Source organism: Tiliqua scincoides, chromosome 2, assembly GCF_035046505.1.
Source record: "Tiliqua scincoides isolate rTilSci1 chromosome 2, rTilSci1.hap2, whole genome shotgun sequence".
Lineage (NCBI taxonomy): Eukaryota > Metazoa > Chordata > Lepidosauria > Squamata > Scincidae > Tiliqua > Tiliqua scincoides.
Window position 1 is genome coordinate 102,691,483 of NC_089822.1, and position 12,531 is coordinate 102,704,013.

General features: G+C 44.1%; 1 protein-coding gene across 1 annotated transcript in view; it reads left to right on the forward strand.

Annotated features, from left to right (window-relative positions):
- Positions 1–7,199, forward strand: part of SMC2 (structural maintenance of chromosomes 2) — a 29,172-nt gene extending 21,973 nt beyond the window's left edge. Inside the window, exons 20-24 of the mRNA XM_066614642.1 lie at positions 1,031–1,231; positions 1,726–1,842; positions 1,969–2,129; positions 3,923–4,070; positions 6,484–7,199. Coding sequence (XP_066470739.1) covers positions 1,031–1,231; positions 1,726–1,842; positions 1,969–2,129; positions 3,923–4,070; positions 6,484–6,675 — 819 coding nt within the window. The 3' untranslated portion in view covers positions 6,676–7,199. The remainder of the gene's footprint in view (positions 1–1,030; positions 1,232–1,725; positions 1,843–1,968; positions 2,130–3,922; positions 4,071–6,483) is intronic.
- Positions 7,200–12,531: the final 5,332 nt, after the last annotated feature.

The window sequence follows — 12,531 nt, forward strand, 5'->3', positions numbered from 1 at the left end:
GATGTCCCCTGGTTCTGGTGTTATGTGAGAGTGTAAACAGCATCTCTCTATCCACTCTCCAGCCCCTGCATAATTTTGTATGTCTCAATCATGTCCCCCCACAGGCGTCTCTTTTCTAGGCTGAAGAGGCCCAAACGCCGTAGCCTTTCCTTGTAAGGACGGTGCCCCAGCCCAGTAATCATCTTAGTCGCTCTCTTTTGCATCTTTTCCATTTCCACTATGTCTTTTTTGAGATGCGGCGACCAGAACTGGACACAATACTCCAGGTGTGGCCTTACCATAGATTTGTACAATGGCATTATAATATTAGCCGCTTTGTTCTCATTACCTTTCCTAATGATCCCAAGCATAGAATTGGCCTTCACTGCCGCCGCACATTGGGTCGACACTTTCATCGACTTGTCCACCACCACCCCTAGATCTCTCTCCTGATCTGTCACAGACAGCTCAGAACCCAGCAGCCTATATGTGAAGTTTTGATTTTTTTGCCCCAATGTGCATCTGCAGTGATGATGTCGTAAAGGAACTAGGTGGGTAACTTTGCAGAGCTAGACCAAGACAGTAAAAAGAGGAAGAAGGACCACAGCTCAGAGTGAATGGATTATAAACAAATGGCATATATAGAAAGACGAGCACAGTTGGAGAAGAACTGATGTACTATCTTACACTTTGCCTAGTCAGTCATGGCTCTAGTTGGGATGTGGTTTCTGGGCAGTGGTGATGCTTCAGGGATTCACCCTTTCCTAGAACATGTAGTAGGGACTATGGGAGGGAACTGCCATGTGTCTTTGCTTTCTCTCTTGGGATTCTTCTGCTGTCCGTATGTTGCTGAACATAATTCCTTCTCTGCTCTATAGGAGCATCTAGGGATGCGGATGCCTCCAGCAAGGGGGCTTGTGAGGTTTTCCCTTTCTTTATTTCAGGAACACTGCAGCAGCACCCCTGTAGCACTGCTGTGCTAAGAGTTTCAGAAACGTTTTGTGTGATTGTGTAGGTGTCCATAAATGTTTTCTTTGCATGTGTTTTGCAGGTAGCTAAAATGCAACAAGACTATGAATGGATAACTTCAGAAAAGCACCTGTTTGGTCAGCCAAACACAGCTTATGATTTCAAGACTAACAATCCCAAAGAAGCTGGTCAGAGGCTGCAGAAATTGCAGGAAAAGAAAGAGAAGTTGGGCAGGAATGTCAACATGAGAGCCATGAACATGCTTTCAGAGGCAGAAGAAAGAGTAAGTTGTTCCTACGCCGGTTTTTCCACTGCCCTGCTGTCAGATGAGAACAGCATGTTTGTTGCTTCATAGGCAAATTAGGCAATAGGTGTTGTGCTGTCATCTTGTTTCCTTATGTACATACATAAACAAGCATCATCTGCATTTCCAGGAAGATGCTCTGAAAACTGTTGTTTAAGTCATAAAGAGTCATTTTAAGTTGTTTTTTTTTTAGTGACACCCAGCTGGCATTCAGATGTCCAGACCCAGAATGTCCAGCCTGTGTGATTTTGGAATAGATTAATCGAATGGCAGTTTGAGGGGCTGATATCCCTGTCAAATGCAAAGAACTCCATAAAATATCAAGTTGCTAAACTTGTCAACCATTCTTGTTTTGGTGAATTTACTCACAAAACCTCCAGCACATCAAGCAAAATTGCAAGCTCTAAGACCAAAACTTGATCTTCCCTGTGTCAAAAATTTCATGAGCCTGTGTCCTGATCTTCTTGTTCTAGTATAATGATTTGATGAAGAAGAAAAGGATTGTTGAGAATGACAAGTCTAAAATTCTAGCAACCATTGTGGAACTTGACCAAAAGAAAAATGAAGCTTTAAACATTGCCTGGCAAAAGGTAGGTCTCCTTGGCATCTACATTTTATTCAGAGTGTTTTGTACAGTAACACACAAACACAGTTCATGCAATCATGAAAGTCTTTTTCAAAAGTTTTTGAAAATATGAGTGTATTTGTTTTCCCAGGTGAACAAAGACTTTGGATCAATTTTCTCAACACTCCTGCCAGGAGCCAATGCTATGCTGTCCCCTCCTGAAGGGCAAACTGTCCTGGATGGTCTGGAATTCAAAGTTGCCTTAGGAAACACCTGGAAGGAAAACTTAACAGAATTGAGTGGGGGTCAAAGGTTAGTGAAGTTCTGTCGGGGGAAATGTAGCACAAAAGCAAAGACAGAATAAGTTCTGAATTTAACATTCTCCCCAGGCTTCTATTTTATGATTTATCTCTTCCTCCTAAACTGCACAGTGATCTTTTCATTTTATTCTTTGTAATCATCTGGATACGTGTTTAACATGTACTCATGTTAAAGTACATGAGAGTTCAAGGAACAGTGGAACCAAATGGGGAATTTCTCCCTACCTAACTGGGTAACTAAACTACCAAGATCTACATTTGAAACCTTAAAAATCAATATGACGGTCTTACACTTTGTAAATCATTGTTATGGAAGTTTCTGTTGTACTCAGTCCTCAGCTAAGACTGAGTACTGCAATCCCTGAGGATTGCTGTTCATTCCCCATATCCCAGACATTCAAACATATGGTGATGTGTGAATCTTGGTTTTTGTTTTAAGACACACAAAAGTGCTTCCTGGAGGAGTGTTGTGGTCTCCTTCCTCAGGACGATCCCAAAAGAGCAGGTCTACATTATAAGGGTGGGACAGGACACTTCTGGTTTGCCTAGCAGGTAGCAATCAACAGGGAGAGCAAGAACTGCCATAACGGGTTTATTGACATATGGAAAACAGAACAAAATGGTCTTTGCCCCAATGTCTTTGAAAGTGCACTATCTCCTGCAGTTACATCGCTTGGGTCTGCTGACAATCAAATAGATCATCTTCAGGAACCAGGAGGGGGGTGGAGTATGAGGGTGGGTCTGGCTGGCCTGGCTGCCCTGTTAGGTGCCTGAAAAAGCCCCTTCCTTTCACCAGCTCCCAGATGACAGAGTGGCTTCTGAGCTCTGCAGACCTTTCTTCCTGCTGGAGGCAACCCTTTGCTTGCCTGAGAAAAGGTTTTCAATCCTGGACATGTGGGGCTTCTTTCCCCTCTCCCCTCCTTTTCTCCTTGGCCGCTCCCAGGCTTCTGTTGCTCTCCCAGTTCTTCTCCAGTGCACTCTTCTTCTTTGCTTTTTTCCCCATCTATTCTCAACTTTTTCCTTCTGCCAGCTTCTCCCTCTCTCCTTCTGCCTTTTCTGTGCTATCTCTTCCTTTTTCTTCTCCCCTTCCCTTTTTGTACCCTGCCTAGCCCACTTAAAGGATTCCTGCACCTGGTGTAGCCCTCACCAGTGGAGACTGTGGTCAGGTGTTCTGGTTGGCAGTGTTTACTTGTCTCCAAGTGCTCAGCAATGACATCATTGCCAAGCCAAGAAACGTGCCACACCTACTTACCAAAGCTCCCAGCCACTCTTTTGGGGCTCCACCAGAGTCCACAAAGAGGCAGAGCAGGTTGTATATACATATATTTAAAACAGCATAGTTTCATCCATATTAAAACAAACTATCCTGTACCAAAACACTCTTTTTGTAAGTGTCGTGTGAGGTTTTGAATTTTAACAAGAATTAAAAAACAATTCCTTTTAAATTATTGAGAAGATGCACAACAGCTAATGTCCTAACATTACTATTGGTTCAAATTCCTTACAGAACATTATCCATTAACCACAAAAGTCATCCTAAAGGGTAATTTTACACTCAAGAGAGAGCTGTTCTCCTCAAAATGAACTGTCCATTGAAAGGATATTGGTAGGAATCCATCAAATGAACCATCAGTCACTGCGGTCTGATCCATCAATTTAAGACTTTTCTGTGTGGTTTTTCCCAGAAATGTGTTATAGAAATGAAATGTTTGTTTCAGAAAAATAACTGAATGCAGCTAATGATACAATTCGTCTGTGTCTAAATATTTTTTGTACTCTTTCTAGGTCTCTTGTGGCTTTGTCTCTGATCCTAGCCATGCTTCTCTTCAAACCTGCTCCAATTTACATCCTTGATGAGGTGGATGCAGCCCTTGATCTCTCACACACCCAGAATATTGGGCAGATGCTTCGTACCCACTTCAGGCATTCCCAGGTAGGTAAAAAGTTTCTATTAGCAATAAATTTAGCCCACTGGAAACATCTCCTGTGCCAAGCACACTTCATAAAAGGTCCCTGTTCTGTTTTGGCCATGGCTTTGTTGGGTGATCATAGAAAAGTCCTCTTTGCCCGAAGTGCAGTGCAATCCTAACACCCAGGTTAGGCCAGAACAAGTCACATGTGTCGACCTGGGAGTGTCACAAACACATTTGCACCAACTTTAGAGTCAGGGAGGCCAGCACAAGGAGTTCAGGTCTGGTGGGGTAAGTTTGCATCAGCTGACACAGGGGTCGGGGGGGGGGGGAGACAGGGAGGAGGTACTCCAGGGCAGGGCAGGGGAGGTGGCAAGAGGCTGGGTCAGGATCTGGTAGTTATGCCAGATCCTGACCCTGTTCGCGGGTAGCACAGAGCAGCTTCTGGCTGGTCCGTTCTACTTGTATTTGCAGCACCGCCTGAGGTGGCTGAGATCTGAGTAGACCCATTGGGGCCAGTGCAGTGCAACATGGGGTTAGGGGAAGTTTTCCCCTTGCCTCAGGTTGCACCAATTCTGGCCCCACACTTGTGCTGGATGCAACGCAGGCCTGCCAGCCTGCCTGCTCCAGTGCAAGTTAGGATTGCACCCTTATTTAAAAGAGACTTAAGCCATTTCTGCCCACTGTTGTTTATATGCAGCAGGGACCAAATTTGTACACCCGTGGGCTGGGCAAAAATTGGTTAATGACAAATCACTGCCAGATGCAAAATCAAAACCCAATAGAGCTGTTAAATACTAAAATATGATTTGGTCAGGAGTAAATCAAGCCACATTCACGCTAACACAGGGTGTCCGCTTTATAACTTGAGGTTGAGGCCAGGAGGCTTGGACTTGCAGCAAAACAACTTATAAAGGGGTATTTTCCTCCATAAGAAATAGGGCAAATCGGGGTTGGTGGAGATTGTAATTGGAACTGAGGCCTCTACAACTGAGCAGCCATCTGCCTAACTATTTCTGTGTGACAGAATCATGTGTCTGGGCAACAAGGAGAAAGTAACATAGAAAAGGAAGTTGGCATTTTGGGATGAAACCTATTACCATAAGAACAGCCCCACTGGATCAGGCCATAGGCCCATCTAGTCCAGCTTCCTGTATCTCACAGCAGCCCACCAAATGCCCCAGGGAGCACACCAGATAACAAGAGACCTGCATCCTGGTGCCTTCCCTTGCATCTGGCATTCTGACATAGCCCATTTCTAAAATCAGAAGGTTGCACATACACATCATGGCTTGTAACCCGCAATGGATTTTTCCTCCAGAAACTTGTCCAATCCCCTTTTAAAGGCATCCAGGCCAGATGCCATCACCACATCCTGTGGCAAGGAGTTTCAAAGACCAATCACAAACTGAGTAAAGAAATATTTTCTTTTGTCTGTTCTAACTCTCCCAGCACTCAATTTTAGTGGATGTCCCTGGGTTCTGGTGTTATGTGAGAGTGTAAAGAGCATTTCTCTATCCACTTTATCCTTCCCGTGCATAATTTTGTATGTCTCAATCATGTCCCCCCTCAAGCGCCTCTTTTCTAGGCTGAAGAGGCCCAAACGCCATAGCCTTTCCTCATAAGGAAGGTGCCCCAGCCCCGTAATCATCTTAGTCGCTCTCTTTTGCACCTTTTCCATTTCCACTATGTCTTTTTTTGAGATGCGGCGACCAGAACTGGAAGCAATACTCCAGGTGTGGCCTTACCATCGAATTGTACAACGGCATTACAATATTAGCTGTTTTGTTCTCAATACCTTTTCTAATGATCCCAAGCATAGAATGTATCCTTCTTCACTGCCGCCGCACATTGGGTTGACACATTCATCGACTTGTCCACCACCACCCCAAGATCTCTGTCCTGATCTGTCACAGACAGCTCAGAACCCATTAGCCTATACGTGAAGTTTTGGTTTTTTGCCCCAATGTGCATTACTTTAGACTTGCGTTGAAACGCATCTGCCATTTTGCTGCCCATTCTGCCAGAGAACTTGCAGGTTCGCCTCCCAGAACACCTTGAAGCAAATCCCATAAATTAATTGGATTACATTATCTTGCCTCTGCCCTGCCTTGCTGTTGCCTTATCACCTTGTAGTAGGTCAAATTATGCTAACTTTCATTCATACATTCATTCTTCACCCAGAGGTTTAGTGAGGCATTTTCTCATTTATAGAGGGAAGCTCCTTTTATTAGTTTGTGTCATGCTGCTGGGCGGCTGTGTTTAGTTACTTCAATGGACTTTAAGTTTTAAAAATAATTCTAAGCATGTATATCTACTCATAGATGGTTGTGGTTAGGAAGCTTTTTACATGCAACTGCTTACTTCATAATTTTGTTGGCAAAGAAACTCAACAGTGTTCCAGATGTTAAATTTAATATTTTGTTTTGTTCCTAGTTCATTGTGGTATCTTTAAAGGATGGCATGTTCAACAATGCAAATGTACTCTACAAAACAAAGTTTGTGGATGGTGTTTCTACTGTGGCAAGATATGCTCAGGCACAGAATGGAAACAGTGGGGCTGTCCAGCAACAGCCTGATAAGTTAAAAACAAAGGAAAAGAGGCAAAGAAGACCCTTGGATGCTTGAATTGTCTTATTCCTACCACAATACTATAATATGTTACATTTAAATATATAGGCCACTTTTTCTGTACATTATAATGATGATAGTCTACATTTAACTCACTTTTCTCCTTCCCTTAAAAGACTTGTAAATATATCTTCTTGCTGTCTGTTCTTTTTCTTTTTTTTTATAACTGGCTTTTTGAGCAAACAACTAGTTTGCACTTAAGCTGAATAACTTGTATGGACTGAAAAGCCATAATATGGTTTCTGTTTGCAGGGTGGAGCCAAACAAACCATTTCATGGGACTTTGTGGTATTTAGACTCATCACAGTTGTATGAAATCTAGTGTTAGGCATGCAAACAGAAATGATCAAATTTTGCTACAGCAGTTGTATACAGGAAGGGACATCCTGAGGTGTCTTGCTTTCTCCAGCTTGATTCCAAAAGGCATTTGGAAAGGGGAGAAGAATGGGATATTGCAAGGTTGTACAAAAGTAAGATGATATGCAACAGTGGCCAACTCCTGGCTCTTTATCTTGTTTTTTAAGGAGACTTAATCCTTCCAACACAACTTTATTCTGTGAAGTTGTCCTGAAATGTTGACCTTTTAATAAATCTGTTTATTTTGGCTCGTTTTGCTCATGGTTGCTGCCTTTTACTGTTGAAACTGCCTGAAAGATTCCTGCAATGGAAATCTCAGAGCTCACCTCCAGCTCCTAATTTGCAGTCCTAGTTTGTGGATATCTCTGGAAGCTGGGAAGAGGGATAAGTAGACCAGGAGAAGCTCCCCTCAGATGCAATTGCTTGAAAAAAATGGGGTTCTGATCAAGATCCAGTGGAGGGAGAAATATTGCTTTTCTTCATCATGGAAGGCACAAAGAAAAAGCTTTCTATCTTTGGATGGTCAAATAGTTCTGGTGGCTCCTTTATAGGAAGAAGAGTGAAGACAGTATAGACTCAAAAGTCACACTTTTCCAGGAAAATCCTGTTATATTTATTGGGAAGAAGAGAGCACTTCTTATGAAAGTGGCTTCAACATGGTGCCTCTCATACTTCAAAACTGAGATTTCACAGCCTTCACATTCAAAGGAATACCATCCTAGGTATACTTAACCTTTGGTTTGGAATTTATTTGTCCCTTGTATCTTTTTCAAAGAGGTCCAAATTAAGAAAGCAAGGCATGATCATGACTGGGGCTTTGAGGGTTTGCAGCCCCAAATAGTGTTCACATGAATGGACTGTATAGCAGAACACTGTCTTACAAAAGTCTACCTTCAGATAAGAACTGTTCCGTAAGGTTATACTAACAAAAACCTAAAACAGCTTTAGCTATGCCCCTGTAAAGTTGTTGAATGAAACTCAGCTTGCAGATCTAGTACCAGTACTTGAGGTTCTCCAACAGGATCCTGCACCTGCGCTGAAGTCCATGTTCACCTTTCCTGCACTACCAGCACCAATGTAGCTACACTAAAAAGGTACACACTGCATCCTACAGCCAGTGGCGGGGGGGTAACCTGAAGGCAATGGGGCATATATAAAAATATTTTATTTAATTAAAAAGGGTCTCCAAGTCCTGGCCCGGGGGCCAGATGTGGCCCGCCTCTTCTCCCCTGAAAGCCACTAACCCACTTGGCCAACGTGACAGGAACTATGCTCTGGTTGTGTCTGGAGGGTGTTCTAAGAGCCAGAGAGGTTGAATGAATGAGCCCATTTATCCACTCATCTTAAGTTCTATATTTATATAAATTTTATATTTAAATTTTTTCCGGCCCTCAACACCATGCCAGGTATGATTAAAATAGTATACTGGTGCTGTATGCCCAAAGAGGGAGGAGTGGGGAGGTTCCTGAAAGGGAATAGGTCTAGCATGTGCCCAAATAGTCATCAGTGGCACACTGTGTGTGCTGCCTTGTGGCGTAACAGCAGAATTGTTACCACATAACTTAGTGGATAGGGTTGGACTGTTGTAGAGTGGTCAGATATGGGTGTCCTTCCTTCAACTTGTGGTGTGTTTTGGGTTGTAACTAGGAAGAAAGCATAAACACCAGCTGTGCATCAACAAGGCACCACTTTCCTTTCAAAACCTCACTTCCCACATCATGGGAAGCTGTTGGCTTGCTCAAAGAGGAAGCAGCAGCAATTGTTAAGAGATCAAGCAAGCTTTCCAAAATGTACCTGGATTGCAGACAATCCTTCCCTGCTGATGAATGTATTCTGTTCTGGGGCAGGAAGGCCCCTATGGTCATTCTCAATTTACTTTTATTTGCACACAGTGGGTTATATCATCAAAAGAAAGCTAATTGTGACAACCTTTCTTTGGATGCAGTCATTAAAGAGCCGGTTGGCGGGGGTGTGCTCCCAAAGAAAATGCAGGAAGAGCTGCCTTAGCCCTTCGTTTTTAAGGTATAATAATGAATGAATGGTATCACTTCAAACTGCAGCTTTGTGGTAGACTATTAAAATATTCTCCACATTAACAGATGGCAATGAAGGCATTGGGGAGAGAGGTTCTCACCAAGTCCTCCCTACAATAATAGTTTTCTACTTGCAGGGAGCTTTTGCACACAATAGCATTCAGCTTTAATAAAAGGCCTTTCACAGTCTGAAGACATGCTGGCTATTCTACCACCTTGTTCTGCTAGTCAGAGAGCCACTATAAGGTACCTAATTTATGGCCCAATCCTATTTGATTGCTCCACCAAATGCACACGGACACCCCTGCAACAACTGCCATATCCTAAGCCTATTCAGCAATGCCATGCCAGCACAGCTCTCCCAGTAATGCTGGCACAGCCCTTTTCAGTAATACAGCATCCATGGAAACCCCAACACCACCCATCAACCAAGGAGTGACTTCCTGACATCTGTTGGAGCCAATCCAAGGAGCCAATCACCGCATCCACCCAGCCCCCATGTTGGCTGCCAGACAAAACACTGCAAGAGTGAACTGAGCAGGGGTTGGGGGACAAGTGCAAGGCCAGTGAGCAGCCGCCACTGGTCCCCCTGCCAGCCACTAGAAATGAGCAACAAGCACCACAGGGTGCATGCAAATGCACACAAGCACCCTACCCCCTAAAAGAACCACTTTGCCATCAATGGCAAAGGGGCAAAAGCAAAGAACTGCCAGGAATCCCTGTACCCAGATTTCATGTCCCCATATCCCACTCATAGAAACACATACATCCAAGGAATACTTTTTGGAGGTGGGAAGGGGGTGTTTTTTGGCAGGGTGGGCAGAACAGGGGAGGATTGGGCCTGGGAGAGGGCAAGATTGTCGGAGGCCTCCTCTGCTGTATCCAAACCCACTTCCTGGTCTGCCTGGCATTACACCGAGCTTTCCAGATTTAGCTGGCACATATCTGAGAAGCCTCGTAGAGGTGGCTGGGGCTTTACTCGGGGTAAGAGGAAATATATCCCTTAACCCTGAGGAGACCTCCTCAGCCACCTCCTAAGTTGCAGTGGTGTGTCCTATTTGCTCAGGAATGTATCATGGTTCCCCATATGGCACCATATGACTGGTTTGAAAGAATGAAGTATTTTTTAATTAAAAATACAGTAAACATGATGGCACCTGATGATCTAAAACAGGGGAGGGCAAACCCCAACCCGGGGGCCAGGGACTGACCCTCAGGCACCCCCAATCTGACCCATAGGGAGCCCCAGTCTCCAATGAGCCTCTGGCCCTTCGGAGTCTGTTGGAGCCTTCGCTGGCCTGCAAATGCTGGTTGTGACTGCCAGACGTGAACTGCGGGCCAAGTTAGAGCAAGGCCTTTTATAGTCTCCATGTATTTTCTGCTTTTCCCTGGGCATTTGTTTAATACCCCCATTGTCTCTGAACAATGTATGTTTCCATGTGTTTTTGGCTTGGTCTATATGTTTTCACTGTAAAAGAGGTGTGTGGCAAACAGTTCATAGGTCTCATGTAGTTCTACATGCTTATATTATAGTTCTCATGTGTATTATAAATAGGCTCATTAAAATTCATTCATTCATATAAGTTCCACCTCTAATGTATTCATTTATGTAAATTTCTTCAAATTTGAAAGGTAAATTAATTCTTTTTCCCCCTGGCCCTTCACACAGTGTCAGAGAGATGATGTGGCCCTCCTGCTAAAATGTTTGCCCACCCCGATGTAGAACAGTGGTCTCCAAACCATGGCTCACTGAGCGCCTGCAAAATGATCTCAGATAAAGCACGGTGTTAACAAAGCCTTAATGTTCCGCGTTGCAGCCTCCACTCATTACATCCTCTCTTTCCAAATAGTAGCGCTGGGCAGCCATTTCTACAGCACATTGCCCCAAGGCTCTGCGCCTGGATTTGGAGAGGAGCGGCTGTCTGGCATGACTCTTTGCAAATATCAGGCAAGAAGAACAGCGGCTTCGCTACTGCCACACTGCTCCTGAGATCATTTTGCAGGCTCACCAGATCCAGCCCGTGGGCTGCAGTTTGCAGGCCCTTGATCTATAAAGTTCATTTAACTGGCTCAGCAAGCTCACCAGCCCTGACTTCTGGTTTGCATCTGATGCTGCTGACTACTATGGAAAACTGACAGCGTCCCAAGTGAAACTGACAGTTATAGTAACCAAGACATTCAACAAAGGAGAACCATCCATGACAAGCAGTGATGCGATTGCGGGGTGGGGGGGGTGGGAGAATTGCCTCCCTCCAAATTGCTGCAGATGCAAGCCACATCGTTTTCTTTCCACCTGCTAAAAGCAAGTGGAAAGTGGATCCCCCGCCTCCTTAACTTGCTCAGTGTGCAGTTTCTTCAAACACAGAAGTGCAGGACTTCCAGGTTGATTTACAGGAATCATACAAACAAAGGATCTCCTCCATTTGCTCCCTCCCTTTAAATAAAACTGGAATATCTGCACTTCTGCATGGTTCCAGGTTGTACCACCCCTAATATCTGAAAAGTTACAATATGCAACAACCCTTCAGTTCTGGAGATGCTGGATATCTCACCTTTTACCGTACAATACTAAGTTTTCCCCTGCATTCTATCTAATAACTGAGGAAATTCTGTGTGAGTTACAATGCAATTCTTTGCATGTCGACTCAGAAGTAAATCCCATTCTGTTCAGTGGGGCTTACTTCCAGGAAAAGGTGCATAGGACTGCAGCCTTTTAAATCAGTGTTTGTTTTTCTCTTGCCTTCCCCTCCATATTATTGTATAATTATCCCCCTAATTATCCCCCAACATATTACTTTGTTGCACGTTTATCTCCATCCCTCTCATCTTTGTTAAACACCAAACTCCACTGAGATGTGACATTTGCCTTCAGATACAGTCCTTGCACATGTATTTATTTCTCCATGTGCACATGTTGTTTTACATGTTCTAGACTAGAGCATGCCTGGTAACACAATTCGCCAGAAAGTTCGTGTTCAGGACAGTTCATTTCAATGGTTAAGGGAGTGTGGTTCACTTGGGGTTATGTGAGGACAAAGCTGGGAGTCTTGCTAGGATTTCCACATGATTGGTCCCTCTTTTCCCCCTATTCCTCTTAAATTCTGGGATTCCAACTGTCTTTTTCATTTGCCTACCAGTACTAATTATGCAGGGAGGTGAGTCCACATCCTGAACCATGACCTGTGTTTTCTTTAGGCTGATTGTCAGTCCAAAATCTTGGAAGGCCTTGCTAAAACGATCCATGAGCTGCTGGAGATCTTTGGCAGAGTGGGTAGTGACAGCTGCATCGTCGGCAAAGAGGAAGTCACGAAGACATTTCAGCTAAACAAACGCATCGGTAAAGCAGCTACCACTGAGTAGCTACCACTCTCTCACAAAGAGAGTCTGGTCCAACAAGAAGCTGACAGAACATACCAAGATCCAGGTCTACAGAGCTTGCGTCCTGAGTACACTTCTGTACTGC